We start from the raw sequence: 26294 nt of genomic DNA, 5'->3' as shown, positions 1-26294 counted from the left end.
GCCTGCTCGTCAGCAACTTCGCCAAGGCCAAGAGGCGCACCGCTGAGGACGCGGCGGCGGCCAACGCCGACCCGCGGTTCAAGCGCGACCACGCCCGCCTGGCGCCGGAGATCGTGTCGGCCGCCCAGTACCGCAAGTTCGACGAGTTCCAAACTGGCATCCTGATCTACGAGCTGCTGCACCAGCCCAACCCTTTCGAGGTGAGCCCCACCCTGAGGGACCAGGACTACCGCTGTGACCAGCTGCCCCCCATCCCCCCCCTGTCCCTCTACTCCGCCGGCCTCCAGAGCCTGGCCCGCCTGCTGCTCCAACCCGACCCCATCAAACGCATCCACATCCTGGAGGCAAAGCGGGCCCTGCAGGGCCTCCTCTGGGGCCCCCGGAGGGACCTGCTGGAGCAGCAGTGGGACGGGGGCCCCGGGGGAGCCTCGGGGGCCGGCCCCCGCCACGAGGGCCTCCTCAATTGGCTGGACGTGAAGCGAGCCCTGCTGATGATGAAGTTTGCCGAGCGCTCGCTGGAGCCCGAGAGGAACGCCGAGCTGGAGGACTGGCTGTGCTGTCAGTACTTCTCCTCCGCTCACCCGCTGTCGCTCTGTCACACGGCCGAGCTTCTCTACGCGCTCAAGTAGAGGCCCCCGCCCCCCCCCCCCCTCTGCGCACGCCTCGGACACACAGCTGGGCGATCGCCCCTGGATTGGGGCCTTTGTTGGAGCGCTAGAGATTGTCCAGCACCTAAAAGGAGGAACGACGTGAACCAGCGTGCCTGTCTGTACATCCTCCCCTCCATCCAGACTGAGCGCTCTGTGTCCATGGGTGGAGGGCAAGCCGGCAATGGGAATGCGCTACACACACGTGTGTGGGGGAGTACAGCGGGCCTGTAGAGAGGCCAGCCCTGCCTGTCCTCGCGCGAAGCCGTCCTCGACGGCGCCACGTCCTTATTGACCTCCAGCTCTCTGTGCTGCGTTCAGAGCCGTATGAACCAGTAGCATCCTCCTGCCCGCTCTCTCAGCCCAGCTCTCGTTCACCTGATTGATTGTAGCAGACATTGCAGCTTGCTCGTCTCCTCTGACTGGCTACACGTCACAGGCCAAGTTCCATACGTGGCTCTCTCTTTCCTCTGGATAGTAAATACATACCAACTGATGACGAAACAGGAGTCGATGACGGACGGTAGGAATGAACAACTGAGATCTTACTATCTCTAGTGTTTGCTTCTAGTTAGACTCTGTTGCCCTTATGTTAAGTTTGATGGAGACTCACAGTGCCTTTTCTCCCCTGTGTCAGACTGGCATCATAGAATTGTAAATTGTATTGAACTATTCCGATTATTATATTTTGGCCATGTGAAACAGGACTTTCACGGAGCGCGTGTGTGTGTGTTTGAGGAGACGGGCTGAACTTTGTGCAGAGAGCATCTTAACAGGTGAATGCTACTTAACAGCAGTGAATGAACAGTCAATGTATTTATATTATCCAATCTGTTTACCCAGTAGCTGTCACTGGAACGCCTTTGTTTAGGTTTACTGTTTGTGTTGCTTGTTTTGTTGCTTGGAGCTGCCGTTGTTGTGTTGCTGGCTCAGTCACACCTGATTTGGATCCCTGGATCCTCCTGTCTCTGCCCAGCAACACCGAACAGATACCGTCCAGCTATCACTCTGCTGTCATGATGTCCAGAGAAACCAGAACATGCCGTCTAACGACTAATACTCGTATTAATCCAGTTGGTTTGTGTAAGCCTCACCGGCATCAATAAACTGTAAATATGTTTTCACACGTGCTAACCATGTCCCAGTCTGTCTGTTTGTGGTCACGGAAAAGTGGATCCAATCACGTTGCTTATAGAACTAACGTGTTGTGACCATATGTGAGGGAGTCTGGTGTCAGAGGTACTACTAGATGGTTCTGCAGGACTGAGCCATGTGGGTTTAAATCCTCCTCCAGCCCTTCTGTGGTTCCCTTTCTCCCTCTTTACTTCTTTCCCCCTCTCTAGGAACCTCTCTAAATAAATCTAATAACAAGTACATGGGGTCTTTATTTTGTTGAGTTTTTGTAACATTGTGACTTGTCACCATGAGTGGACTTTGCACTGTTAGAAAGGACCGGAATGCAGGAGGACCGGAAGAGTACAGAGCAACACAGAGAAACAGTACGGCCGAACCCTCAGTTTAACATTCCTGTACAACAGTAATCTCTCTGCTTACAAAACGACAGTGCCCAAGCTTGTTGTGTTGCTGAAATTGAAATTTGGGGTGAGCCAAATCCCCCCCCCCCCAGTGTCTTACATCACTTCCCTCTCTCCTCCTAAGTGCTCCTGCTTCAGGATGGGAACTAGCTTCCCATCTACTCAGGCGTCAGGCAGACATGCCTAAAAGCAAGCCTCTCCCATTCCGGCACTCACAATTCTGTCTATTCAAAAGCTTGTCTGAGATTCATCCCTGCACTCCCTCTGCCTTGTCCAGATACACTCTCTGCTTCACCTCACTGAATCCAAAACACCACCGGCTCCTTTGTCATAGGTGGAATGTGTTGCTATGGGACCGCGGCCAATGGAATAACGGTTGTCAGAGGAACCAGTCACCCGTTTGAGTGACCCCAGCAACCCCTAAGAACAGCAACACTCCCAAGCTATTGTCCTCAATTAACATAGGTCTGACAGATCTCTTTTCGCACAACCTGAGGACATCTGTGGGATGATTGCAGAGCAGTGAACTGAACCTGAATGGTCAATTAAAGTTCAACAATGAAGACGTTAATGTCAGATAAATAAGGTGAACAAATATGCAAATGAATCCTAGTGGGTTTCCTCTGCTGTAGATGCAGACAGGCTCACGTTAGATCTCTACAACCCACATTTACAGTTTGTTACAACTTCAGAAGAGACGCTACAGTGATGCTAACATCCAGCTTTCTGATTCAATGATCATTTCAGCCCGGTAGGCTCCGCCTGAGTGACCACAGACCCCCACCTGAACTCTATACACCTCCATATCCAAATCTGAACCCACCTCCATATCCAAATCTGAACCCACCCCCATATCCCCACTAGTCACAAAAGCAGGTATTTGACACAGACCGTTTTGGGGTTTAATAATAATTAACCATTACATTAAGAGAAAATACTGTATACTTTATTTTAGCTGCAGTGGAAAACATACTGATGACATGTTTATGATGCAAGGCTGACATCTAGTGGTTACAGATACATAGTACAGTTAAATGTAACTTGCGTGAACACATTGCACCAACTTAGATTCTGTTTAGGTTTAAGTGCCAAAACATAAATATTGCATGGGACTAACACTGCTATATGTTTTGGCTTTTAGATTTGGGATATGGATAGATTGATTAGCTAAAAAAGTGTACTGTGAACTACCATACTGTGAACAGTGACACTGTAAACACAATAGCTACTGATGTATGAACCCTGATGAATAACCAAACAACACAATGCAAAACTTTATGCAAACGCTTCATGACCTATTAAATGGTTCGTCCTAGGGTCCTGAGTTAGATGGAGTGAAGTTAGGCATTGGTCTAATGTTAGGGTTAGTTTGTGGGTTAAACGTTAGTCTGGATGGTCAGTCTGGGATAACGTATTAAGAAGGGTCCAAAATGAGCACTGCCATTTGTCGCGTTAAAGTTCCTATGTCAATGTGCATTACAATATTCAGTTAGTCATGCAAATGATTCTGATTATGTACACATTTTGTTAAGATTAATCTCGATTGCATTCAGTCTTTATGATTTATCACAATTTTGTAATTAAGTAATTGCAAGATATATGCCTCATTGGGTCCTGCACAGAAAACTTTTTGCTTGTTGTGAACAACCTCAACCCAACTGTCCTTTGTTGTTAGTTCGACTGGCCTTGGTATTTTTCCACTAGACGCCCCCACGTATCTTCACCTCCGTACGTATCAGTTGTTTTTCTCATGTTACTACCAAGATGGTTGACAAGCGTTCGAGAATGTCTTCATCCCGCGAAAAATATGCGGGCAAGGACTGAGCTCTTCCATTGGTTTTGATAGTACATGCTAACATTTGCACTCTGTCTCACCTATCATTCATATTTCAACACATTTTCTACATTTATTTGAACGTTTGAAAAATAAAAATAAAACATAAATAATAATAAGCACATAAGAAAAAGTATAGAATGATGTCTTGCTAATGGTAGCCATAAATTTGTATAGGCTGCTATGTTTATTTCTTGCAGACATAGTTCCCTTTGACGTGTCTCACAATGTATTATTATTATTATACCCAATCTGTTTATTGTTTTCCATTCAAAATTCCATCATGCCTCATATGCTTGGGTTAACTAAAAATACGTTTCTGGAAATCATTGAAAGGGGTTTTAGCTACTTCCCTTCAAATGACCAATGGACTATCTTGATTAACTTCTAGACTCTCTGCCCGGATACTTGCTGCTGTGCAGATACACCGTTGGTTTATTCGTCTGCCGACCATAGCAGCGATAAGTCAGCCCGTCGTGTCTCTCTCCGAGGCCGGATGGTAAAATCCAACCTCCAGCGGATCCTAAACAGTCATTGCTTTGCTCGCGAAAAAGAAGGAAAACAGCAGTATATTACTACAATGGCGGATTTAAGTAGTAGTATTTGTGACATGATTGGCAAGTAAGTGAAGACGGAAAAAATAGCCACCTGACAAGTGGCTAGCTAGCTAGCCAGTTACTGTACCAGTGGGGGAGGGGTGTTTTTCAGTGCGGTTGGGGATCCCAAATATAGCAAACGTTATATGTTGTACAATCAATGGTTGCGTATTTGATATCGAGGCGGTGTTTTTATCTTCAAAATAGACATTCGGATATGGTACAGATGTAATCGGAATCGTTTTAATCATTAAATAACTTACCATCTTCCGTAGCTTGATGCTAGCTGGATAGCTTGCACTAGCTACGTCACTTTCAACACTGCTTATGATAATTATTTCTGCTACTCTGTAGATCGGAAGTTTGCAATTTATTCTTTATTTTTATTTTTACAGGCATCTGCATACGTTAATATCATTTAAGAGATGCGGGATACAATATTTTTTTTAATGATACACAGGAATGCCATCTATCTATCAATCGCTACAGTAATTGTCCAGTTGCTGTATAGCTAGCATCTTAAATGTAAAGGCCCGAGATTTTTTATAGTACTAGGGAAGATTACCTACTTCATGTCTATCTTCTGAAAGCTTCTGCACGCTTACTGCTAACATTTCAACATCCGTTCTCAGTATTGTTGACCAATTGATATTGAGCAGGCTTTGCCAGAGAGTCACTATTACGAGTACCGTTGGTCTTTCCTGGTGATGTCAACTACCGTTACTGTACAACCGTAACCAACATCTGAGGGTGACATACGTTGCAGAACTGTAACAAATATGTGGCAGATTTGTGTCACTTCTGCAATCCTCACTAAATTACAGATGGTTACTTGCCTATTCTTGATCAGCAAAATATTGATCAACACTCGACGATGCGGGCAGTTAAATTCTTAATTTAATCATTATTCAAAAGCTTTAAATCAACAATGCATGCAGGGACACTATTGTTGGTTAAATAAATACATCAGACCGTTTCGGAAATTGGACCAGATATGACCAGTTTTGTTTTGCATGCGCGTTATGTATTTGCCAGTTGGTCCGTCCGTCCCTAAACATATTTACTTGTTAGTCGGGTCAGTGAAGGCCGCCCTATTACATTCCTGCCCTGAAACGCAGACGCGTCAAATTCCAAGGTTGTTACGCAACCCCTAGTTAGTTTGAGCGCTGCGCCGCACATTACAGCCGCATTGAAACCACTCACCTTTGCGCATGGAAGGTTAATTCGTTCCCTTTTCTTGCCTAAATTATTTACATCGCGCTGTATCTGTCTGACATTTATTCGTATGTATCTAGCAGTTTGTTTTGTGTGTTTCTAACTGTGAGTGTTGCTTGTAGCTATCAATCTTTCTACAATTTCTTTATACCAATACTTCTATGTAATAATTACTTCTCTGACTTTGTTGTTTGAATCTGTCTAACTTTGCTGTGTGTTATTGTGTGTTATTTGTATGTTTAACGGTGTTATTTGTGTCTCTTAAACGGTGTTCTTGTGTGTTCAGCCTGTCCCTCCACTGCAGTAGTACCCTGGGTCCGGTGCCTCTGTCGTGCTCCTGATGACCCTCTCCCACCTCTGAAGATCCCAGGTGGGCGAGGGAATGGTCAACGGGATCACACTCCTTCAGCTCGGACACTTTACGCAGTGAGTTCCACACCCCCTTCCCCCCACACACTGATGCACACGGACACTTGCAGAGAAAAGCTGGCAAAACTAAGATGCGCGTTCACACGCATTTACAAAACACCTCACGTAGAACGCGTCCAGAGACGTGTATGGATACAGAGTGCCGAATTTCTCATCTTCAGCAGATTGTTGTTGTTTTTTTCTTCCCTCCGAGCATAAAAAAAGTTTGTGAACTCTCCGGGCCGAGTAGTGTTGTTTGAGCTGAATGTGCTCGCAGGCACCCGTTTCCACAGTTGAGCCAAGCGCATGAGAACCGCCCCCCTCCAAAGTTTCCCCATGGCCGACAACAATATGCCTGGAAGCTAACGACAGCTCCCACACAAACGGCAGCGCCGGGCCTCTGTGTTATTGTTATTGTTCGCCACTGAGCAGTGTTCAAAACAAACCAGCAGAGCAGGAAGCGGAGACAGGATCTCTGGCGGTCCTGCCAAAACCACATCCTGTCACATGGCCTCCCCGTTCGCTTCCTCGTTTACAGAGTCGACTTTTGTTTTGATGTATCGGATGGGTGGGGTGTCGATGGCGTCGTGCCCCCATGCCCCATGTCCGCCGACGCTGACGGGGCTAAATTGGACAGGAATGTGGAATCTGAAACCCTCCTGAACATTGTGTTAACTCCTTGGGCTGTGTCGGACCAGTGCGTACAAGAGGAGGCTTGGGAAGGAGTCCACTATTGAGAATGGAGGTGCGCCCGTCCTGTCTCTCTCCCCTCTGTTGGGAGTCCTCAGGCACACATGTCGGTGACAGGTTAGCAGGTGGACTGAAGCCTCAGACGCACGTTCTCAAGATGGTAGTTCTACCTAATCCGAACTTTGGCTATATGTCGTTCGACCTGTTTTTTGTTTTTTCCAGGGTCACTGAGTTTTAGTTTTAGTTTACCTGATGCCTCCACGGCGTAAACATCTAGCCATTTTCCTTGTTTTTCATTCCCACGTTTTAAATGTCCGTTTTGACTTTTTCCCAGGACAGGAAGTTGACGGTGTGGGAGGAGCCTCCGGGGAGCGGTCGGCCCGGGATACTCCACTTCCAGAGCCGGCCCACAGCTTCCAGGGTGGTCCAGTGGGCCGCGGTGCTGAGTGGCAGCGCCCTGTACGTGGAGATCCCTCTGGAACCTCTCCCTGAGGGCAGTAAGGAGAGGTGTGTGTGTTTGTTCCCTCTCCAAAGCTTGTGTGTGAACGTCTTCTTTTCAGTCCTGTCATCTTCCCGCTTGTGTCTTCTTCTCTCCTCCAGTTTTGCAGCTCTCCTGGAGTACGCTGAAGAACACCTGAAAGTTGTCAGCGTCTTTGTCTGCTTCTACAAGACCCGAGATGACAGAGGTACCGGCCCTTTAGTCCGCAAACGCCCATCCGACCCACCTCATTTCACGTTCACTATAAAGACCCAGAGGAGGAAGTCCTATTGTTATGCTTATATTTAGGCCTCTGTGTATTTCCCTGTTTCCTCTGCCTCCAGTTGAGCCTGTGTGAACAGATCTTACATAAGTGTGCTTCTCGCTTCCCTACTCTTAACCAAGCTGCGGTGACATGACGTTTTTCCCTCCTGTCCCAGATGGGCATCTGTCAGTAAATTAGTAGTAGTTGGCATCTGTAGTGTTGTGTATATGCCACAGTATGTAACAGCGTCATCGTATTTAACAGACTAGTAATGTGTTATTGTACAGTAGTATATAACAATGTAGCAATAGGAGTGTAGCAGTATGCTACAATGCCATAGCATGCAACAGTGTTGAGGTGTAGCAGTATGGAACAATGTCCTTTTGTCTCTCTTCCTGTAGCCAAGCTGTTGCGTACGTTCAGCTTCCTGGGCTTTGAGATGGTGAAACCTGGCCACGCCCTCGTCCCACCGCGCCCCGACGTCCTCTTCATGGCCTACACTTTCGACAGGGACTCCTCCTCTGACGAGGAGTAGAAACCTGGCGACCCCCCCCTCCCTCCCTCATCCTACCTTCACTGCCCCCATCCCCTATTGGCTCCCCATATCTAGACACCAACTACCCCGACATTTAACCACCCCAAAGCTCCCGCCTCTCCTCCCGACCCAAGTGCTTAAACATCCCTCTCTGCTTTTCTTTCCCAGGACTAGTTTAGACTGCCGTGTTATTCTGTTTTCATGTGTGGCTGGATCTGTCTCTTATCTGTTGATTTGGCTGTTATTCTAGGTTATTGGTATCTTTCAGACAGTTAAATAGAGGGAGCTGTTGTTTTTGACTTATGAGCATATTGCAATTCTCATATCTACCAATCATTGTCTTGTTTTGTTTGTTTCATTTGTTATTCCGAGATTTTAGTTTGTTTTTGATGAAAGACAGAGGAGGATGTTTTCTTTATTTCTTGAATGTACAACAAGGTCATCAGGTTTACGCATGGGTACTCCAGCTTAAATTTCATTGGCTAAAAACTTTTGTCAAAAGAGCCCCTCCCCTAATTTTAGATTAACCGGTGTTCTAATGGAATCAATTTGATAATGAGCGCTAATATCGTTTTTCATAGGCATAAAACATGGTTATTGTGATATGAGTATTTGTTAATTGCTTTTCAGCAACATACCCAATATTTGGTACTTTATAGCTGGTTGTTGACCCTAGTTTATCAGAGTGAGTCAGAGGGCACAGGTGAATGCTGTTGTTTCACTGTTAGGGTTCTTCAATTTGAATTAATTATATAATCATAACGGGGTTGAATTTGGTACAAAGCTAAAAGAAAATATATACTTACATATATATATGTAAGTTGGGAAGATCCAAAGTGGGTTTATTTAGCTTTTTTCTTGTCACATATCTGACATTGTAGTAGCATCAGCTTTTCTTTGTTTTTGTTGAGAAATACAACTATTGCTGTGATGTTCTGATCAGATTTTGGACTAGCATTCCTTTAAAAATACAGTTTCTGTTTTTCATATTGATGTTCACCTGCATAGTGGTACCTGTTGTGCTTCTGTGATAATAAAAATCTGAAAAGTAAACCATCCATGTGAAAGCTTTACTACACACACATGCTATATGGATGTTTATGGTGTTCAGTGTGGGAATGACTGCTTTGGGTGTGCAGAGACGGGTTAAGCCGTGTTAGAGATGGGTGACCTCTTCTGATCAAAACACATTGAGGGGGAAGACCTCCACTCTGACTGGGACCCAATTCTCTATTGAGGGGGGGACAAGAGAGGGGGGGGGGGGGTTGGACTGTTACAACTGCAATGAGGCACAAACATTTCAAAATCACAGTGAAGGTTAAGCATTGCTAAATGAGTTGGTGCTTCTAACCCTGTTGGTGCTTCTAACCCTGTTTCCGGAGAACCACCCAGCTGTAAGGCCCAGTTGTGACTGACAACCCATTTAACTGATCAAGAGGATCAATCATCAGCTGCTGATTAGAGTCAGTCTCAACCTGTCCATCAAGAGCAACAAGTGATGGAAGTGACAGACTGGAAGATTCTACCGCAACATTCACTGGCTTCTTGTGAAATAGGTCAGTTACCAGACTGGGGGATTGAAAACATGATTTAATTCTCACCACCAGGGGTCTCCTCCGCAGAGACCAGAGGATACTGACGTCAAGAAGCAGGACTTCCCCTCAAACATCTTCACCATTTTGTCGTGTGTGATTTTAGGCAACTTCCTGTTTTTAAGGGATGGAGGGTGTACCACTAAAGCCTACTCCATATACCTCAGTTTCCCAACTGGTTGACTGTTCTGTTGACCTCAGACCCTGTGAGTGTACTAGATTGTAGAAACACTCTCCTGTGGGTCATCTTTCACGTCTGTACCGAGAGTCTGAGTTAGACCGCGAGACAAACACAGACGCTGTGGCTGAAACAAATCAACTTGAACTCTCCCCTGTCCTCTGTGTAATTCTGACTCACACAGATGTGTGTGTCCAGCGTGTTACACACACACACACGTCTGCCAAGTCAACCTCCAGCCGAATAATCTGCCCCGTTCTCGCCATGGCTGCCTTAGCAACCATGGAACGCCACAACAGAATCCAGCTTCAACAGGTACTTGATGTAGATGTGTTTGAGGTGGAGAAGTTGTGTAGAATGAGTGAAGGTGTGAATACGATTGTACGTGAATGTGAGAGGGTGAGTAGGAGACGAGAGAGGATCTGATGGTAAAAAAAAGTGTGTGTGAGAACGTGAGAAAACAGCTCCACGTGTCCATCATAACTAACAATGTAAATGAACAGATTTGAAAGGCAGACCCGCTTTTTGGAATCAAAATATTTAATAGGTACATATGAAGTATTATCATACCATGTATAAAATTTCAGATCACAATATTAAGCAATGAAACTCTTCAAGCTGTCACAGCAGCTAAAGTAAAAGGTTGCCACATAAAAAATAACTAATGATTAAAATATGGAGTAGGCAACTAAACTGAAATGGCATACTTTTGAGTAAAGCATTAGAGTAAAATTAGATGTGACTTTTTTATTATTTTTCCAACATCTCTTTTTGTCAGTAAGTGCAATAGAAACATAGAACACAACAACACGTAAGCTGAAGCAGAGCGTCCACACAACATCTAGAACTGTACTGTACAGAGGGACTGTAGCCCACGCGGGGGGGGGAGAGGAGAGAGAGGAGGAGAGGACTGAGCACAGTTCACAGAGAAAAGCAGACTATCAGTTTGCCAGTTGAGGCTGAAAGGAACATATTTTCTGACGGTATTTAAGCGTTTTAAGAGGCGGGCAGGAGGAAGGGAGAGATTAAGGAAGGACCGAAGGGAGGATGGGAGGAAGGACGGGAAGAAAGAAGGAAGGATAGAAGGAAAGGAGTGTTAAGTAGCACGGTTAGGGACACATCACAGTTGGCTGCTGCAGAGTCCATAGCATAACTTGCATGTCTTTGTAAAAGAATCCTGAATTGATTTGAAAGTAGAGGACATCACCACAAACAAACAAATTAAGCGGGAGAGGGGTGCAAGGGTATGAACATCTTGAAATGAGCTGTCTGGATCTGGACAAATGAAGGAATGGGTTAGCTTGTATAGCTAGTGTGTGCAGTTAGCTTACATGTGTAGCCAACACGTGTGGTAACACATAGGACCTGTCCTTACAACAATAGCACAGCTAGCATTAGCATCCTCTCTGCTGCACCCAAAACTAAAGGTCAATTACATTTTCAATCTGACCAGTTCAGGGGGATTAAGTCCTTGATTGCCTTTTCAATTATTGTTCAATTAAAATGAGTAGTGAGTGTCATAGCCTGGTTCAAACCTGGTTCATGAATCCTTCATAATTCTAATCCTGTTGAGAGATGGAGCTAAGGCCAACACTGACCCCTGGAGGATCCTGGAGGAATCTCTCCATGACACCCCAGGGCGACCCAGCAGGCTCCACTCTGAGACAGCCTGGGTGGGGCGGGGCAGGAGGGGCGAGATGGCGGGACCTGGGGCACCGAGGGAGGTGTCAGGAGAGGGGCCGCAGAGCTACTCGGGGCTGGGAGGGGGATACTCACTGGAGGGTTGAGTTCACTGAGGGGTGTGAGAGGATTAGAAAGGGGAGTTTGTGTGTGCGGGTGGTTATTGTTTTAGGACTTGAGATTCATGTGTTTGGCTGGTGAAGTTAACAAGGACAGTCCAACAGAGTTCAACAGACAGGATCGGCCCCTACTGTCCGGCACCAATGGAGGGTTTGTTTGCGTGTGTGTGCGCACGTGTGTGTGTGTATGCATCTAGATGTACCAATGTATACATGAACATATACAGAATGTTTCAGCGCGGGTGCATACTAATGTGTGTGTGTGTGTGTGTGGGTCTCATCGGCCTTTGCTGTATCCGGGGAAGAACTGGTCCAGCAGTCTCTGTAGTGTTTTATTGAGGACCATGATGTAGTCCTTCCCCAGGTCATGACGACAGGCGGGACAACTATACACCTCCGCCCGGAACGACCTCTGCAAACAGCTCTGAAGACCAGGACGAGGTGGGGAGGATGAGAGAGAAAAAGAGATAGGAAACAGAGAGAGAGGAAGAGAGAGGAAGAGAAAGAGGAATGGAGAGAAAGATATAGCAGGGGAGAGAGAAAAAGAGAGGAAGAGATAGGGGAGAGAGAGAAATAGAGGAAGAGATAGCAGGGGAGAGCGAGAGAAAGAGAGGAAGAGATAGCAGGGGAGCGAGAGAGAGAGGTAGTGGAGGACAGAGAGGGAGGGAGAGAGAAGCGAGTAGGTTAATAATGGTAATTATGAGTTTAAATGTGCTCAGTTGACTCATAAAATGCCCTTGGAGGAATGTCTTGGGAGGGCCCACACACATACCTTGCAGACGTTGTGGGTACAGACAGTGGTGATTGGCTGAAAGGCCAGCTCCTGGCAGCACACACACATAAAGGTCTGCTCCACCTTCCTCAGGAAGTTCTAGACGGAGAGAGAGGAAGATGGAGGGAGGGGGGGGAGACAAGAGGGACAACTATTGAAGATGGAGTCACTGTTACCATGTACACACCACACTAATCCATTGGGATTCGGTGCCATGTTGACGTTCTCGTCATGATTCCTTTTATTGTTGCCGTTAATGTGTCGTACAGGCCCCTCCCCCAGGAAGTTGAGGGCCTCGTCCCAGACTTTCTTGTTGGGCGTGTCCTCCTTGATGAGCTCCTGCTGCCTCTCAGAGAGCTGGAAGGCCTCCTCGACGCGCACACGCTTCGATGGCGGCTCCACAGCAGCCACGCACACGTCTGCCACACACACACACACACACACAGGCCAACAGCAAAGGCCACACGTCAGGAATCGAGAAGGGGTTTCGGAGAAAGATTCTATTCATTGACACACAGTGGACTTGTCCCGAGTTCATCAAGTCAGACGTCGGCGGTGCAGTCCTTCCTACAATCAGTGTCACAGCGGGCTGCACAGCTGTGCCCAGATATCCAGGAAGGAAGGACCAACTCTCAAGAGCGTAGACAAGATGGATCCCCGCCGCTGTCGTCCCACCTACCTGGGGCTTTGGGTTCTTTCTGACTGCCGTTACTCTGAGGGCCCTCCTCCTGCTTGGCTGCCGGCTTCTCCTCCTCTTCCTCCTCCTCCTCCTCCTCCTTCACCTTCTTCCTGGGGTGTATCCGAGGCCGGCCCCGCCCTGCGTGTCGTTTGCCTCGTGTGGAGCTGCCCCCCCGGACACTGGCCTCCTTCTTGGTCTTGTTGGCCATGGCTTCCAGGTAGCCTGGCGGATACTACAGAAACAGCCAATCAGCCACGGGACTCGCTCATGCGTACAGCCAATCAACGGCCAGAGATGAGCAACCAACAACAAAGACGGACAATCAGAGAGTTGAGATGAGCAATTACAGATCCAGCCTATCAGAGATCAGTATCCACCACCAGGGTGAGCCAATGAGGCTCCTTCGCTGCTCACCTGCACAGCCAGGCCCAGCTTCTTGATTCGCTCCAGACCCTCCGGCGTCCAGGGGGCGGGTTCTAGGTCGTCACGTCTCAGCAAGTAACGCCACACCAGGAAACCGCACTTTCCAATCTCTGGCCAGTACTTTACCACCTGACAGACGTGCACACACACAAACACACACACACATTAAGCACTTACAGGACCTGCCCACTGATTCAATTTCATTGGGGAAATTCAATCAAGTGCATCCGACATGGATGACATAAATCACCTTGTAGATCCCGTCGTAGCGGTTGCCCTCCTCGGGGGCATACTTGCTGATGCGTCGACCCTTGGAGCTGCGGATCACCCTGACCGGCTTTCCAGCGCGCCAGTTCCTCGACTCCGCCCCGTCCTTGTCGTTCAGCGGTGCGTCGCAGTTCAGAGCCAACGCCCTGCGGGGCAGGGGGTCACAGGTCAAGGGTCCGAAAATAGAAGTGAATATGGGGTCGGTCGGGCGGTACAATACCTGTTCATGTGTGTGAGGGTCTGGTCGAAGGAATGCTCCCCTATACGTTTGTTCCCTGACAGGTCGCGACCCCCACTCCCTGTGTAGGTGAACTCATCTCCCCTGTCCTGGGACACACACACACGCGCACGATAAACCTTTTCTGCTTGCTTGAATCCATTCGGAATTAAGGAAGAGAGAGAGTGAGAGAGAGAGAGACAGCACAACCTACCACCTCATCCTCAAAGCCCCCAGCCAACACCAGCGAATAGGAACCGTCATTACTACGTCCGTGGATACCGCCCACGTGGGGTCTGTGGACGCCCGCCTCACTCACCTGGACCCAGGTAGGGGGTGGGGGAGTGGAGAGAGAGAGAGAGAGAGAGAGAGAGAGAGAGAGAGAGAGAGAGAGAGAGAGAGAGAGAGAGAGAGACAGAGGAGGGGCATTGATGACGAGTTGACTGAAGAAAGAAGCAGGTCCATATCAAGTATGAGAGGGGATGAACAGGGCTCTCATTTGCTCACCTGAACACGGAACTTCCAGGTGGTTCCCACAGGAACCCCGGGTACGGGCCCATAGTGGTTGGAGGGGACGATGGTGCACTCCTTAGTGCGCCCCACGCAGGCCATACCCTGAAACAGCACCCATACATCCTCATCAACACAGTACACAGTACCGAAGGGCCAGGCCTAGGTCATATGGCATGTATACAAGACATATGTATGTGTGAGGGGGCCCTCAAAATGAAGTGGTACTGTCATTTACAGTTAACACACCCCCCGCCCCCTCCTCTCAAAAAAATCCTCTCCATTTTACACTTCCTTTACAACTGGTGAGTCAGTGGCCTCTATCAAAGCCAGATGTGGCAGCACTCTGAGTCAGACTGGACGTTTGACGAGATGCTGAAGTTGGCAGTTTTCCTTCTGGAAAACAACAGCCTTTCTCCTCACTGCTCTGAGAAAACTCTGAACTCCGCTGAGTGATTGTTAATAGCATTGCCACACGCACTCTCTCACACACACACACACACACACACAGCGTGGTACAGCCCAGCAGGAGATGGAAGCAGTTTATAATCAGTGCATAGTCAGACCAAAAGGGAGCGAATCTACATCACTCTGCCTGTGTGGAGGGTGTGTGTGTGTGTGTGTGTGTGTGTAGATATCTGTGTGTGTGGATGTCTGTGTGTCTGACCTTTCCCCAGTCTCTCTGACTCTCAGTGTGGGCTGAGGGCATCTTGGCTTTCTTCTTACTGGCCTTCAGCTTCTCTCCAGCCTTGACCACCTCGCTGGTGTCGTTCTTACAGGTAGGGCAGTACCTGCCAGATGAACACACACACACACACATTAACGTTGACATCTAACAGAGGTTCAAGTCATGCTTCTGGCGTACGGCTGAACGAGGGTGCGCGTGTGTTTGCTTGTGTGCGCACTGCGTTGACATGAGGGCACACGCCTGTGTGTGTGTGTGTGTGCACGCGAGTGCGTTTGTGTCCGCTCACCAGTCCTCCTCGTCGGGTATGGAGGCCAGGGGAGGGTTGAGGCAGTAGATGTGGAAGGCCATGTTGCACTCGTCACACAGCAGCTGCATGTTGGCGTCCTGCTTCCCTCCGCACACGCAGCAGGAGCAGAAGCGGCACTCGGACTCCGGGTCCGCCTTGCAGTGCTTGCACTCCGGCCCGCTCTTCCCTGGATGCCACCGCACACGGAACGTACACACACACAGATACGCAGGCACACAGACAGGAAACACACACGCACGCACGGCAAACAGATACGTAGACACACACACACACGTGTAAAAACACACACGTACACAGGATCAAGGGCAACATCCAGTTTCCAAACACTACTCAAATAGATGGGACAAAAAGTTTTTTTTAAAAGGCCAGGCTATGGGGGCTCCTATTCTAACTGCCATTGGCTGGTGTATCCCAATTCGGAAAGTGATTGGCTGGATTGGTGAGTGGGTTGGACCGGGGCTCTGACTGGAGCTTGGTGTAATTGGCCGGAGGCGTACGTTTGAACTGTCCATCAGCTGCAGAGAGGGGTGGGGCTCCAGATTTCTCCACCTGGTACACCTCATCCAGGAAGAGGACCTTACAGTCGCCGATGACATCACCAGGTCCTCTGGGGGAGAGGAAGTGGACGAGGGGGGGGGGGGAGAAAGGGAGTTGTTCTTTTTAAACAATTGACAGCAAGATGTCTCTCTCACTCCCTCACTCTACTGAGTCTACAAGCTTACTTCCTACTCTCCCTTCTCATCTCACAGCCCTCTCCTATTCCTCTCACTTGTTCTCCTCCCCTTCCTCCCCTCCCTTCCTCTTCTCTTACCCCAGCAGTATCTTGACGCGCAGCTCTTTGTTGGTTCTGGAGATCTCGTGGAGCGCCGTGATCTCGGCATCGAACCAGAAGCCCCTCTCTTCCGGTGTCTCCATGTTGTAGTTCACCATGACGACCAGACCCACGGCGAGCTGGTCCCACTTCAGCAGGGTGCGCGCCCGGGGACGCACGTTGGGCGGCCGCATCTCCACCACACCGTTCTCAGGGTAGCTGAGGAGGACAGTCATCAACATCGTCACTGTCTGTCAGGTCTCAGTCAGACAGAGAGAGACAGGACAGAGAGAGGGCGAGGAGAGAGAGAGGGCAGAAAGGACAGACAGGACAGAGAGAGGACAGACAGGACAGTGAGAGGACAGACAGGACAGAGAGAGGACAGACAGAACAGTGAGAGGACAGACAGGACAGAGAGAGGACAGACAGGACAGAGAGAGGACAGAGAGAGGGGGAGGAGAGAGAGGACAGGGAGAGGACAGACAGGACAGTGAGAGGACAGACAGGACAGAGAGAGGACAGACAGGACAGAGAGAGGACAGACAGGACAGAGAGGACAGACAGTACAGAGAGGACAGAGAGGACAGAGAGGACAGACAGGACAGAGAGAGGACAGACAGGACAGAGAGGACAGACAGGACAGAGAGAGGGGGAGGAGAGGAGATGAGAGCAGAGGCATGGTCCGTCAGTAAAGCCTTAACAGCTGCCAGCTGCCTGGTGTGACTCGATGTAATTAGTGCTCCACACCACAGGGGGCAGCGTGACCAAACTGTCTCCACCTCCTGCTCTTGTGTCTTGTGTCACCGTAACCGTGTCTCATAGCTCATAGCTCTGAAGGCAATGAACATGTTGCAGCATGTGTGACCTGGCATCCCTTTAACTGTCTGTAGAAGAAGCTACGTTCATGAAAAGCAGCATCCTTCCTTGACTATGTGTACTGTTCCTTCATGCATTTTTATATAATGTGGGTATTCTGGAGATGCATGAACTTTGAGGAGTCTGACAAGCTTCATTCAAATTCTCACAAATATCACAATATAATATAAACATCACTTTCAGAACAATGTATTAAAAATGCTGAACGTGTGAACCAATACAAAGAATACCAACTGTGCTTCTTCCAGAATGACAGGTGCGAAATCTTCTTTTACATTTCAGCATTCCGTTATCTGTGGGTTAATGCTCTCAAGGCTGTTCCTGCCTGTGAGAGCAGAGGGCTGGGAACCCCCCCCCCCCCACCCCCCACCCCCCCCCCCCCACCCCTGGCCAAGGGTTCTCTGTGGGCCAGGGTTGTGAGGCTGACAAGAAGCTGGGTTTGGAGGCTGTGGGGCAGTGTGTGTAGGCTATAGGGGAGCCAAAGACAACCAGAAGCACCACACAAAGCCAACAAGTAACTGCACCTCACAGAGAAGCAGAGGAGGAGGGAGGGCCAGTCAGCAACAAGGAGGAAATGAGAGAGAAAAAAGCTCAAGGTCATCAGTAAAAAAAAAGACAAATTCTTCATCAAGCCAGAACATGGCGGATGGTTGGAGACGGGCAAAACGTAGCTTCCACAGTCTGACAAAGAGCGTGTGTGTGTGTGTGTGTGTGTGCGCACACAGTTCGCTCACCGCCGGCAACGACTGCATTTTTTATTTTTCGGAGGCGGCGGCGGCAATTAGAGCGGCAGAGGAGAAGAGAGGAACAGGGCAACACTCCGTGGAGAGAACTGCCACGGTTGCCGTGGAAACGGCCGCCTCTGAATGAATTTGACGGAGAAAATTAGGAAAAAGGGGCAGGAAGAAAGAGCTAAAAAAGATATCAAGACGGTAGCGAGAACGAGAGAGGGTCGACTCCTAATCGTAGCTCAAGTCCTGTTTACCCGCTACACCACCAGCCCCCCACCAGCTACAGGGAGGACAACTAAAGCATGTGGTTTCAAACTAGTCCCCCACCCCCCCCCTACAGACAAACATACACAATCTGCTTCATCCGGACGCAAAGCACTGGGCTCTCATTGTAAGGTTTTGCCACCCGAAATATGGGATTGTTTCTGCTTAATTGGGCGCGAGAAAGACACCATAACCCACCCCAAAAATGGTTACGTTAATTACTCAGAGATGTGAGATTGTAGTTGTGCCTCGTCCGCAACATGTGCTAATGATATACAAAGACGCACACTTTCTTGTGTACAGCTAAACTAGTCGTGAACCTGAACCTAAATGTCAAATATTTGAACAATTTTGCAGTTGTCTTATATCTTTACCCCAATCAATAAGACATATGCTACATCCTAACCATAGAGGTTGATGTCCCCTCCCTCTCCCTGGACACTTACTCTTCATATTTGATATGATAGATGACATCCTCCTCTCTGGCTTTAGCTGGGGTTGAGGGTGGAGTTGAGCCTGTGGCCATAGTGTCCGTGTCTGGGGCTGAGGCTGGGGCTGAGGCTGGGGCTGAGGCTGGAACAGGGGGCGAGACGGGTGCTGGGGTTGAAGATGGGGTTGCTGTTGGGGTTGAGGCTGGAGCTGGGGTTGAATATGGGGTTGCTGTTGGGGTTGAGGTTGGGGCCAAAACCGAAGCTGGAGCTGCTGCAGTTGTACAGTCTGTTTGAGAGGTGGAGGCCCCACTGTCAGAGTTCAGAACACTGTTCCCATTACTGTCCTGGTTGGCCTCCAGCTTGCCATTAGTCCTTTTGCTGGGGCGGCCGACCTTGGGCACCTTAGGAGCACGCGTCACGTTCTCTATGCTGGCCTCAAACCAGGAGCCAATGCTCACATCTCGGCAGTCCACCAGCTCGTTCATCTGGAACAGATGGGAACAGAACAACATTAGTGAGGGAAAAAGTTTGTGAGGAGTTTTTGTGGACTGCCCCTTTAAATGAAGAGAGAACAAAAATGTGATTAGTCAATACTAGCTGTTTGGAACACCATTGGCAATGGAACTTTAGAAGGTATTTATACGAAGATGAAGAATTGTGACATTGTCCAGCTGACAGGGCAGGTCAGGTACTTATGGTAGTCACTGTTTTGGTCAACTGCCCAAAACAGTCTCCTGGAAAAGCATGGACTGACCTCAGAAGAAAACTAGGGAAATTATTAACTTCCACAATTCGATTTTTGTATGTCACATAAATTGTTTGTTTGGGCCTTCTGACAGTTTTTGGACTCCCAACCACTGGCTTTGGGGGCACCATGTTGTAAGAAAGTCACACATGCTTAGGTAAACCCCCTCCATGCAGCCCTCCACCTCATCCTCTGCTTGCCAGATGACTAGGCCAACTCACAAGAAACTTGTCAAGGATCCAACAGATATCAGTTACCGTCATGCTACATGGCCAACACTGCATCTCCTCAACAATTCGTAGCAATCTACCAAAGTTATTCTCGATCCTGTGGGTGTAATGGCTGCTAGTCACTAGCTGCAACACTAAACTCTATTCTCTGGGTGAAATGCCTCAGCGCTGTGGTCTAAATATCCAAACATTACCAATCATTTAAATATCTCGAACCTGGTTCAGACAGATTGGTTTCAAATAAATAAACGTTTATGCTTAATCTATTTAACAACAGGTCTATGCATTCTGCCCATTGTTAGACGTGTTTCTAACAGGAACTTTCCTACGCAACGCAAAAGCGACAGACAGGAGACAGGCATCGCTGCTTGTGTTTGGTAAACCGCATGGTAAAAAATAATTGGCCCACTCATTGAGGAGAGTGCCTTGATCCTTTTCACCAAGTTTCATATCTGCCCCTTGAGCACTCGAGCGCCACCAACGGGTCAAAGTTGGAGGTGTGTTTACACATGTAACCTTTGAACCGTATGCCCAATCTTTTTCACACTGTCGCTCTACCACAACCATCGTGCTCCTGCCTGTTGGGGTCAGTAGGAGGGAGGCAGGCTGGCAGACATTTCTGGACCTGCAACTGTGGCTGAAAACTCCACGGCAACTAGAAATTGGTGTCTATGGTGATGGAGCTTGTGGCATGCAGGGAAACAGAGGTGTCTGCCAAGTCTAAAAACCTCAGGTATGACAGGGTCACTACTAGCCAGTAACCACGGTTACGCAAACATAGGGCTGCAGAGTATTCTGGTTTGCTAGTAGGTTGTGGTATTCCGAAACAAACAAACAAACAAAACCGTGAAACGGATATGAATGGCAGTCAAAATGGCAGCCACCATCTGCTAAAAAAACCCAATCCAATTCAGATTTGCATAGCTTTTTATGGAGGCGTTGTGGTTCTACTCCAGTCTGGTTCCTGTGGCTCACCTTGTACAAGCCGATGCCTGGATCCACTAGTGCCGAGCGCGTGGAGGTGGACGGCTGGTTGTCTAGTGTCATGCTGGAGGACTTGGACCCATTGTTGGTTCTGGTGTCACTGGTGCTGTTGGTGCTGGTCTTACTGGTGGTGGTGGTGGTGGGAGGGGTCGGGTCCGACTTGTTTGTGCTGTTGTTTTTGTTGTCGCTGTTCTTGTTATTGATGACAACAACTGTGCTCGAGGTGATGGTTGTCGTGGTAACAGGCGCGGAGGGGTTAGCAGCAATGGCGGCAGGGGGAGCAGGCGGAGCCGAGCTGCAGGCAATTACATCACAGTCCATGGGGGCGGGGCTGTCAGGGGCGTCGGCATGGGAACGGATCAGCAGCTGGACGATGTCGTTTAGACCAACGTTGTAGTCAAACAGAGTCTGTCCATCTTCCATCTGAAACACACAGGAAGAGAGGTGTTAGGCAGTCTGGAGACTGGCAGACGTCTCTGTGGTAAATAAAGCACAGAAACCCTGTATCACTCTGGAACAGTACGGTACACAACCCAAGTGTTCTGTTACAACACCTTTCCACTCTCCTTCCCAGCCTCCATCTCTCCAGAGTCTGCATAACTATGTTCAATGCTACAGTGATTATTTGCCTTGGGGGGAACACACAATACATTTGCAGTTCTATACTTGTTTTTGTCTTTCTTGTGTCGAGGACGAGAATCTCAGAAACAAACCAGAAAGAAATGCGGAGATTGGTGATTTGAGTTGAAATTGGACTTTATCTGATCGGTCATACCATTGCTTCCCATGCACAGTTCCTCAAATGAATAAATAAATCTGGGGTGGTGGTGTTAGTGTGTGTGTGTGTGTGGGGGGGGGGGGCACAGGGTTTCTATGGCAACCAATAAAGAGCAACCCCCCATCCTTTTTTACACCACCCCTCCACTTTCCAACCACCCAAAACCACAGACACACACAATCTCAGTCTCTGTCTTCACCCCCCCCCTCCACCCCGCGCCACACACCCCCACCCTACCTCCCATCCTCTCTTTCAGCGGGTGAAAAAGCAAATTACCACAGTCATGCTTCATGTCAGTAAAATGGCTGCTTCCCTTCGCTCCTCGTATGTCCTCCCAGAAAACACAGAAATGTTTGGTTGCCATTAATCTTATTCTTACGATCCACTGTTTCCCACCTCTGTCTCCTTTCTGCCCCCCCTCCCCCCCGAGCATTTGATGCTACGCATACATAGGGACTCTGGCAGCGGACTGCAAATACTGTCTGTACGTGGGGAGGCAGGAAACCAAAGTCAGCGTTACAAACGCCACAAACAACATCCAGCCCTCAACCCCTCCAGTCCAACGTGGAAGAGAGACCAACATGGCCGCCGCTCCTGCCCTTGTTGTTGCTGAGAGAGAACAGCTCTGAGGCTTGGCGACAAGACAGAGCGTCGTCTAGCTTCCTCCACGTTTTGGGGGATTTGTCTCCCACATTTACATACACAGGTTGCCTCAGTCACATGTCCATGTGCCTGACTGCCTGTCTGTCTAGCTTTGCTCTGAGGTCTTCATTATCGATGAACAGAGAGACTGAGAGACAGACATATGGCAACCAGGACAAAGAGTCTTGCTCTGGCTAGAATGTATATCTACAACACCCAGAGTATTCAGATATGTCATTGGCATCAAATCCCATGGTACACCACTCTCACTGCCGGCTGCTGGACCTGCACACTGAGATTCAATTACCTCTTCTGTAATCTCTCTTCTTGAGCCCCAGGACCTCAGCAACCAGCTCCTCATCAGGCAGCTTTAGGAGCAGCGGGGGCTTCCACAATGAGGACAATTATAAACAGAGTAATAAAGAGTACACTATTAATGTAGTGTTGTTATGTATTATATGAGCAATTATTATTAAGTATCAAATTCAAGGGGTAAAGCCATTTTTAAAGAGGAATGGTGATTTTATTTCTATCAAATTCTTGGAAAACCCTACCCCAGTTTCCAGCCTCTAGAGGCCAGCCTTCAGCCTCAAAACCTCAATCCTTTAGACTTAGCCTTTAGCCACTAGCTCCAACCTCTATACCCCAGACTCTCGACCCTAACCTCCAGACAGTGCAAGCGTAGCTTCTCTGACTCAGATCAGAAGCGATCTCATACAGTATTTACCTAATGACTGAACAGCTCCTATACTTCCTGACTGAATATATTAAATCCTTGACCGTTGAGTCATTCTGTTGTTCTCCGCAGGGCAACCTAACACCACTTCTGGGAAATCACAGCGGACAGGAAACATGGCGGACAGACATGGCTGTATCGAGCGTGCCTGTTACTTAACAGGCTACGTTGTCGATGCCTGTTTGTTTGTGTGAGTGTGTGAGCAGGCTAGTGTGTGCCGTGTTTGTGTCCATTTGTTTGTGTCCATTTCTCGAACAACAGGGTTCGGCGAGACAGAGCTTGCACGTAGTGCAACAGAGAATTATGGGATTTGGAAAGGGCACACCCTTAACACACTGCTCAATCAGACCATGCCCCCCCCCCCCCCCCCCGTCTCTCCCACATCCCCTCCCCCTACCACCCGCCAAAAGAGAGGGAGAAAGCAGAAAAACCGAAATAGGTCACATTTGTAATCACAATCCAACACAAGACTGAAAAACCCCTGGCCTGGCGAGACTAGGAGACTATGCTTACCCCCCCCACACACACCTATCTATCTCCTTAATGTCTACGAATACGCAGATTCCATTCAGATGGACTGACTGACTGCGAGAACTGGCACTGGCTCAGCGATTCGCTCTACACCCCCTTCTTCTTCAGTTCTCCCGGTCTCTCCATATCTAGCTTACTCCGGCTGTTCCTCTGACAGAACGGAGTTTCAGGGAATCTCCTTTAGAGAGGAAAGACCAAGTCACATCAGTCTAAACAGACCTGAACTCCTGAGCACTCACGACGATGTTCAAACCCAACAAGCGAACCAACTAGACGGAAATGACATGAAAGACCTAAAAGTCCATTCAAATGTCACAAAAATCCAGGCCAATATCTATGAAACAGCAACTAGGCCTTCTGGTTTCAGGCCACTTACTATACAGCCTAGCTACATGCCCTACATGAGGCCCTGGGCCTTACAGAAAAAACATTGTTCTGGTGTTAGGTTGTTGAATTGAGGACTAGCTCTGTAACTAAATCAGGTATACAGATGGGGCAGTTTCTTTGTTATTTGTGTCATTTGAGTTGTAACACCTTGATATTCACCACACAGGAGTGTTGGGATCAACCAGTTAATTGGGGTCTGCTGGCACAGAGAATTACACCCACCACTTATTATCACTGAGGTGAATGCCTGTTAGTAGGTGGGCAGGCCCTCACATACACACATGCACATAGACACACACACACACACACACACACACACACACACACACACACACACACACACACAGGAATGACCGTAACTGGGGTGTCACAGGGACATCAACAGTGTTCAACCCACTCACCACTGCTGCCATTTGGTGATGTTAAACTTTTTCAAATGATGTGGAGGAAGAGGGGGGGAGGGCTCAGTATAGCTAACATCTGTCCATGGTAATAGCCTTGTAAATCACTTGCATTTCTACCTCATTTTGTCACACCATCTGGATAGCCAATAAGTTTTCTGAAATACATTTAAAGTGATTTCTAAAAAAGCTCCATGTTGCAGCACAGAATGTCATGCTTAACATCAGATGCTGAACTTTTCGGCTATTGTTAACAAATTCCACTTAATCATCTAAAATCTGTGTCTAAGATTGTAAATAGTTGTACCAAAACATTGATACCATGATCATTTGCAATTGTCCAATAGCATTGAGCCTATAACCAGTGCTCATTATGCAATGACGTCGCGAGGGTCAAACCAGCAGCGCGCGGGTGTGTAAACACTGCACATCACTGGGGTTGATCGGAAGGCACGTGGAGCTAAGTATACTCCCAACGTAAATAAATTCATAATTTCCTCATGCAGAAAATCTATCAAAGGCAACGAGAGGGCCAGAGGATCTGTTCTCTAGAAAAAGATCAGAATAAGCCTAGGCAGCATTCTATTGTTCTTCAGAGTGACGTGCGTGAGATAACTCCTAGACCACAAAAGAATACTACTATCAATACTACTACTACTACTAATTATAATACTAATAATAATAATAATACAAAAACAACCTGTCTACCATGTTTGGGTCAGAATTTTTATGAATATATATTTTCCTGGCCCTCTAAAAGCCTAAAATGTATATAAGCCCCACATTCGCGACGTTACTGCACGCACCACACTGAATATTATTACAATGTAACAGCTTAGAAGACATGTGTACAAACGCGTATGAATATGGCACTGTCTGGCACACTGCGTCCAACGGCTCTTGCGCAAGAACTGTTGGCGAATTCCCATCAAAACAGGAAGCTCCCGGGCGATGGAGCGTTGGATGGTCATCGCATATTCCTGCAAAGTGGAACTGAAAAAATGACAGCTATGGTTCTACAAGTGATAGTGTGCGCTTACCTGCTTGCCCCGATAGAATAGCCGTTGCTGTTCAGGGTTTACATTGAAGATATCTTGTATTTTCAATCGTAGAGACTCAATTCTAGTCAGCCTTGAAAGATCCTCTATGGTTCGTGTCTCCTTTCCGTCAATGGTCCGTATCTGAATCCACATCTTTCCACTGACCAAGGACCACCACAAAGATTTCCGAAATATGTTTACAGCAATTCCAGGGGTTTTGGGGAAAGGGGGATATATATGAAAGTGTTCAGTGCTCCATTGCGCCTTCCTCTGCAGGGGAGAACGTTGAGGTTAACTCGTTTTGTTTGAATCTGATTTTGGGCCGTCACGTGGCTGTGTCAAACCATGCGCGGCGTCAAGGCGTCGGTGGGCCCAAGAAAGTCCCGCTCAAATCGTATGATTGATTCGTTAATCGATCGATTTACTGATATATTGTGATTGTCAGGGTGGCTCTTTGAAGGTGTCATTTCTGATCACTAACTGAATTTGTAAAAAGAAAGCGGCCTAATACATGCCTTTTAAATTATTTTTTTGACGGCCAGCTATGAAAATTATAGGCTAGGTCTTATACTTATGCGCAATTTAAGTCCGCCAACCGGCAAATAACTAGCAATTTTGTGATGAAATGTGTTTTGTTAGGTTTTTCATTTTTAGTAGACTGTTACAATGAGGAGCATATACACGGATCACTGTGAGCATTCTACCTACATGATCACCTGATGCATTGTCTACCTCCAGACCAGTAGCCCCTCTGGCAATGCTGTCACTAATCCTGTTAATGGTGTAGCAATCGTGGCGGCCCATGGTACACCGCGGAGTGGCCCATCTTACATAAACAAATTCAACAATTCTTGCAAGAGGTGTCTCACGCATGGGGTCACGGCGCCAAGCAAATCTCGCGAAATAAAAATTCAGTATGGATACAAAGCTTTTAAAGAGACAGGCTTCCTTTCTATATATGGCGATGGACAACAAACTACACTTTGAAAATTGTGGAACATACATACACTGTGGGATATACTTATGGAACATTTAAAGTATAAACTCAAATCTAACTAAACATTAACAGGCT

The 26294-nt window shown here is 47.9% G+C and overlaps 3 protein-coding genes across 3 annotated transcripts in view; 2 read left to right on the top strand and 1 right to left on the bottom strand.

The window, feature by feature from the left end:
* LOC134033871 (inactive tyrosine-protein kinase PRAG1) overlaps nucleotides 1-1781 on the top strand; it is a 15963-nt gene extending 14182 nt beyond the window's left edge. The window contains exon 6 of the mRNA XM_062478158.1: nucleotides 3-1781. Within this exon, the coding sequence (XP_062334142.1) occupies nucleotides 3-629 (627 nt within the window). The 3' untranslated portion in view covers nucleotides 630-1781. The remainder of the gene's footprint in view (nucleotides 1-2) is intronic.
* Nucleotides 1782-4436: 2655 nt separating this feature from the next.
* Nucleotides 4437-9256, top strand: oaz1b (ornithine decarboxylase antizyme 1b). Its single transcript, XM_062477736.1, is given in 6 exon segments — nucleotides 4437-4637; nucleotides 6114-6165; nucleotides 6167-6253; nucleotides 7260-7432; nucleotides 7526-7611; nucleotides 8070-9256. Coding segments are annotated over 6 exon segments (657 nt in total). The 5' UTR covers nucleotides 4437-4512; the 3' UTR covers nucleotides 8204-9256.
* A 2210-nt stretch (nucleotides 9257-11466) lies between these two features.
* On the bottom strand, nucleotides 11467-25526 carry LOC134033582 (E3 ubiquitin-protein ligase UHRF2-like). The gene is made up of 16 exons (XM_062477799.1): nucleotides 25223-25526; nucleotides 20699-21130; nucleotides 18764-19233; nucleotides 16447-16665; nucleotides 16133-16242; nucleotides 15615-15801; nucleotides 15308-15431; nucleotides 14638-14745; nucleotides 14345-14449; nucleotides 14134-14240; nucleotides 13897-14059; nucleotides 13638-13775; nucleotides 13224-13455; nucleotides 12812-12963; nucleotides 12545-12643; nucleotides 11467-12196 (listed from the first exon to the last, which is right to left on the bottom strand). Exons 1-16 carry the CDS (start codon nucleotides 25373-25375, stop codon nucleotides 12050-12052), a joined length of 2946 nt encoding a protein of 981 aa, XP_062333783.1. The 5' UTR covers nucleotides 25376-25526; the 3' UTR covers nucleotides 11467-12049.
* Between the last annotated feature and the right edge of the window lie 768 nt (nucleotides 25527-26294).

Source organism: Osmerus eperlanus, chromosome 14, assembly GCF_963692335.1.
Source record: "Osmerus eperlanus chromosome 14, fOsmEpe2.1, whole genome shotgun sequence".
In the NCBI taxonomy this organism is placed as follows: Eukaryota; Metazoa; Chordata; class Actinopteri; order Osmeriformes; family Osmeridae; genus Osmerus; species Osmerus eperlanus.
This window is presented reverse-complemented; position numbering and strand designations above follow the sequence as displayed.

Coding starts and splice junctions, on each gene's coding strand:
- LOC134033582 (XM_062477799.1), bottom strand. CDS start 25,375: ATGTGGATTCAGATACGGACCATTGACGGAAAGGAGACACGAACCATA. Junction 15,432..15,614: donor ATACCCGACGAGGAGGACTG/GTGAGCGGACAC, acceptor TTCATCTGGCAG/GTACTGCCCTACCTGTAAGA. Junction 12,964..13,223: donor GAAAGAACCCAAAGCCCCAG/GTAGGTGGGACG, acceptor TGTGTGTGGCAG/ACGTGTGCGTGGCTGCTGTG.